The 5,305-nt window shown below is 35.9% G+C and overlaps 1 protein-coding gene across 1 annotated transcript; it reads left to right on the forward strand.

Moving 5' to 3' along the window:
• The first annotated feature begins 372 nt into the window (after positions 1–372).
• On the forward strand, positions 373–3,180 carry LOC119666125. The gene is made up of 4 exons (XM_038075407.1): positions 373–520; positions 696–1,236; positions 1,302–2,381; positions 2,901–3,180. The coding sequence occupies exons 1-4, from the start codon at positions 373–375 to the stop codon at positions 3,178–3,180; spliced, it is 2,049 nt and encodes a 682-aa protein (XP_037931335.1).
• Positions 3,181–5,305: the final 2,125 nt, after the last annotated feature.

Genomic DNA, 5,305 nt, shown 5'->3' on the forward strand with positions numbered 1-5,305 from the left:
AATCCAAAATGCTAACGCAATGATTGCGACATGTGGAATAGCATCAGAAGATAGTTTAGAAAATGCAATAGAACAACTTTGGAAGGTTGAAGAAGTTGATACTCACTCAAAGGTTTTGTCAATAGCAGAGCAACAATGTGAAGCTCAATTCACTCAAACTACATATCAGAATGTTACGGGACGATTCATCGTACGTCTTCCTTTTATAAATGACGGATTCGCTTTGGGAGACTCGAAAGACATTGCTACAAATAGATTTCTAGCATTAGAGCGTAAACTTTCAAAGGATAGTCACCTCAAACGACAATACGTAGAGTTTTTAGATGAATATAAAAAATTGGCATATAGACCGAAATAGATATTGAAAGGACTATGTCACCACATTATTTTATCCCACACCATTGTAATCTTAAACCTGACAGTACCACTACCAAGTTACGTGTGGTATTTGATGCATCATCCAAAACAACTTTAGGACAATCTCTCAATGATTTACTACACATCGGACTAACTGTTCAAAGTAAATTATTGTCTATTTTATTACGATTCCGTCTTCCTTGTTATGTGCTTACAACAGACATTGAAAAGATGTACCGACAAATACTTGTACATCCAGAAGACAGACAATGTCAGCTTACATATATTTTGGAGAAATGAACCAAGACAACCTATAAAGTTCTTTGAACTCAACACAGTAACATATGGTACTAGATCAGCACCATATCTAGCAACCAAATGTTTGCAAGCTTTAGCTGATGAGAATATGCAAAATTATCCATTAGGTGCATCTGTTCTCAAAGAAAACTTCTATGTAGATGATTGTTTACACGAGGCAGATAGTTTGAGAACATTGTTGGAAACTCAGAGTCAGTTAAACAAAATACTGACAGCAAGCGGTTTTAAATTGCGAAAATGGTGCGCAAATCATCCTAGTTTACTACAAGGGATTCCACACGACGACTTAGAAGTCAATTTAGACTTAGAAAACAATAACGATACAACAAAAACTCTTAGATTATCCTGGTGTCCAAAATCTGATAGTTTATGCGACAAGGTTAAATTGGAACCTGTTTGCAGCACGACGAAGCGCAGCGCAACCTCAGATTTAGCAAGGCTATTTGATCCACTAGGACTTTTGTCACCAGTTGTGGTGATGGCAAAGATCTTTATTCAAGAATTATGGAATTTAAAGATGGATTGGGATAAAAAACTGCCGACTGAACTACATAAACAGTGGTTAGAGTTCCGGAACAATTTGACAAAAGTAAATTGTCTGCAGATATCTCGTCATATTTTCAAAGGCGAAGTTCATGCCAACATTCAATTACACATCTTTACAGATGCATCAGAAAAGGCATATGGCGCTCAGCGTATTTGCGATCAACACTTCAGAATGGTCAAATTATTATACGACTATTGTGCGCCAAATCTCGGGTTGCACCTTTGAAAAGGTTGACGTTACCTCGTCTCGAACTTTGTGCAGCTGTGGTTGGTGCAGAACTAGCAACAAGAATAAAGAACGATCTACAAATAAGAAATTACCAGACGTTCTTTTGGTGTGATTCACAAATAGTGATATCATGGATCAACTCTCCATCATCAAAGTTTCACACTTTCGTTACAAACAGAGTAAGCAACATTCATCAATTAACAGCCACAAGTCAGTGGCGCCACGTCAGTTCGGAACACAATCCAGCTGACATTTTATCAAGAGTCCTTGCACCCCATAAACTACAGTCGTCAAGTGTGTGGTTTTATGGACATATGTTCTTGCATGGTCGGGAAGAATTGTGGCCTTCAAAACCATCAACAGCGTTAAAATCCGAAACCCTCATTGATCCTGAACGGAAGAAGGAAACTCCAGTATCTACATTGTCTGTTGTTGAATGGACAGCAAATCCTGGAGAGTTCATATACTCAATACGACACAACAACTCATTTGGAAGACTTCAACGGATATTATCGCATATATTAAGATTCGTAAAAGGAACCAGAAGAATACAAAATGATCATTCAAGCAATTTTTTGACTCCTGATGATCTAGATGCAGCACATCAGGTCATCATCAAAAGTATTCAATATGCAGAATTCAAAAATGAAATCAAAATTATGAAATCTGATGGAAGAATAAATAAGTCCAGCGCATTGGCATCACTGGCACCTTATATTGATAATAAGGGCATCATAAGAGTTGGTGGACGTTTGGATGCAGCCTCTTTATTGTATGACGCAAAACATCCTATGTTGTTGCCTTATAATGACCCCATTGTCAAATTAATTATGGAACAAGTCCATAAGAAATACATTCATTGTTGTCCGCAGTCTCTCCTAGCTAACATGCGTCAACGATACTGGCCAAATAAGTACAAATTGATGGCAAGGTCAGTAGTACAACATTGTGTACGTTGTACTAAAGTGTGACCACGATTTTATGAACAAATGATGGGTAACTTGCCAGCGACAAGAGTACAACGTGGGCGACCATTCCTCACCACTGGAGTGGACTTTTGCGGACCTTTTTGGATGCATTACAGAATCCGAGGCAAGAAACCACACAAGGCATATATTGCTGTGTACTGTTGTTTTACAACTAAGGCAGTTCACCTCGAAGTAGTTAGCGATTTAACCACAGATGCATTCATCGGATCGCTGAAACGTTTTATTGCTCGAAGAGGACACTGGAAAAATTAGTTTTGTGACAATGCCACAAATTTCGTGGGAGCAAACAATCAACTAATTGAACTTGCATACTCAATTCAAACAAGCAAGGCACAAGAGAAGATAATTAACGAATGTAATGAAAGAGGAATAACATTTTAATTTATACCTCCTCGTGCACCACATTTCGGTGGACTGTGGGAAGCAGCAGTCAAATCAGCAAAATACTTATTGATACGAAGTACTAAGACGACTTCACTAACATATGAGGAACTAGAGACTGTGGTATTAGAAGTCGAAGCAATACTGAACTCTCGACCATTGACACCTATGTCGAGTAATCCGAATGACTTGTCAGCACTAACACCTGGTCATTTCTTAATCAGAGAACCGCTCACAGCAATGGCAGATGCAAATGTCCAATCAGGAAATATAAATTTGGTGACAAGATGGAAATTAGTTTCTCGCCTCAAATTGGACTTTTGGGAACGTTGGAAAACCGAGTACCTCACTGAACTATAATGTCGACACAAATGGTAATCAGCCAACCCAAATATAAAAGAATGTACCTTTGTAATCATCAAGGAAGACAATGTACCTACATTAAAATGGCCGCTTGGACGTATTTCAAAGGTATATAAGGGAGATGACGGTCTTGTTCGCGTGGTTGATGTTTAAATGGCATCAGGAACTCTAAGACGTCCTTTGACAAGACTAGCGTCTCTGTTTCCAGCCGATAACCAATCTCTTGTATCTGATGAACAACTTTCAAAAAGTTTTACAAAAGCGAATTCGAAAACACCACACGAAGGCGCAGATCAAGACGAGCCACCTAAAAAGTATTCACGGCCAATGTCTAATTCATTACTGTGCACAATGTTATTATCTCTATTATTCCTACCATTAGTATTAGGGAATTCAGTGAATGTAACACTGAATGAATGAATCGTAGTCAAAGTTTCGTAGTGAGCGGACGTGTTTTTTAACCGGTCTCGAAGAAATTTAAATTACAGTATAAAAACAAGTAAATAAGAAGTACTCTTATAAATATCACTTTTGTTATTAATACAAATTCACAAAAATAGATTATTTTTGGGCAAAAAACAATTAGTAAAACTTTAAAGTGCATAAAATATTAATTTGAAATATTAATGCACAACTTTATTAAAAAATTCAAACAGCTGACAGAGACAGAAGATTAATATCTAAAGCTTATAATCAAAAGTGAATAGGCATTCTGTGACGAAACAAATTTTTATATCAAAAATTTCTTCCGCACATGTTCTAAGAAGAAGAGGAAATCAATGTCTGACCGTCGCTATAAAACATGACACCTACACACGTCACAATAAAACACTTACATGAATCAAACAGCGTTGGAATTACCTGTAAAATATAAAATTTATCAAAATATATTTGGCCACAAATTATATTGACATTACCTGCGATGCTCCAGCCTGATGAGCCACGGGTATTGATATCTAGACTGAAAAGAAACTCTGAAGAGAGAAAAAAAAATATAAACACACCATGAACATGTTATAAGAAAAAATTAAATTTTTATTTACTTATTATAAAATTTGAATTGCAACACGAAGAGTAAACACATTTATTTTACAAATATATTTTTAATAAATAACAACTAAACGTCCACTGATTACGTTTTTTTTCTACAAACAAAAACGCATCACAAGCAACACTTCGTCATAGTTTTCTACTGGTTTTCTATTTGGATAATTACTAAAATAACTAGAGTTTATTAATTGTTACGGTATAACATGGAAAGCAATATTTAATTTATTTCTTTTGCAAATATTACAACATAAACAAAACTACCACCAAAACAATTTAACACCAGTACCGGCTTAATTTAAAATCACTGAAATTCTTTTAATTAATTACACTTAAGTTTTATACACTCATATTTTTGTTAACATGCATGTTTCGTTTATAAATATATTTATCACTTACACTTTTTTTTTGTAAAAATAGTTTTATAATTTAAAAATCAAGCGACAGTCAAAACAAAACACAAAAGCGCAGCGGCTTCACGGCAAAGATCGTAAGCACAGCGGTTACACTGCACAACCCAGTGGGTAAACGAACGGGAAAATTTAAAATACGCTAGAAGAAAGCTCCGGCGTATTGGTATTTAAGACAGCGAAATTGTTAAGAAGGCGCGAGTTAATGAGCATTCGTCAAGGTGGTATTACGCCGAAAATATTAAATCCTGCGTTGATCTTACGGCAAAGGAAATAAAAATATACATATATGTCTATGAACCATATATATCAATTGGAAACTATTAAATCTTACATTGGTTTTACGGCAAAGGATACAAAGTATATATGTCTATGAACCATATATAACCATAAGAAATATCTTAAATCCTACGTTGGTTTTACGGCAAAGGCTATAAATTATATATGCCTATGAAACATATATAACCATAAGAAATATCTTAAATCCTGCGTTGGTTTTACGGCAAAGGATATAAAATTATTTGGAGGAATACAAGAAATCGCACGGACATATTATGAATATGTCCGTGCGTAGTGTAACCTGAGAAGAACTACACGCGATTCCACGACACCCGTCCACAGAAATCACGGCGTTCGCCCATCAAATCCACGGCTATCACTCACAG

The sequence above is a fragment of the Teleopsis dalmanni genome, chromosome 1, assembly GCF_002237135.1.
Source record: "Teleopsis dalmanni isolate 2A chromosome 1, ASM223713v2, whole genome shotgun sequence".
Lineage (NCBI taxonomy): Eukaryota > Metazoa > Arthropoda > Insecta > Diptera > Diopsidae > Teleopsis > Teleopsis dalmanni.

Coding starts and splice junctions, on each gene's coding strand:
- LOC119666125 (XM_038075407.1), top strand. CDS start 373: ATGTCACCACATTATTTTATCCCACACCATTGTAATCTTAAACCTGAC. Junction 1,237..1,301: donor ACTGAACTACATAAACAGTG/GTTAGAGTTCCG, acceptor ATATTTTCAAAG/GCGAAGTTCATGCCAACATT. Junction 2,382..2,900: donor AAGTACAAATTGATGGCAAG/GTCAGTAGTACA, acceptor ATTGATACGAAG/TACTAAGACGACTTCACTAA.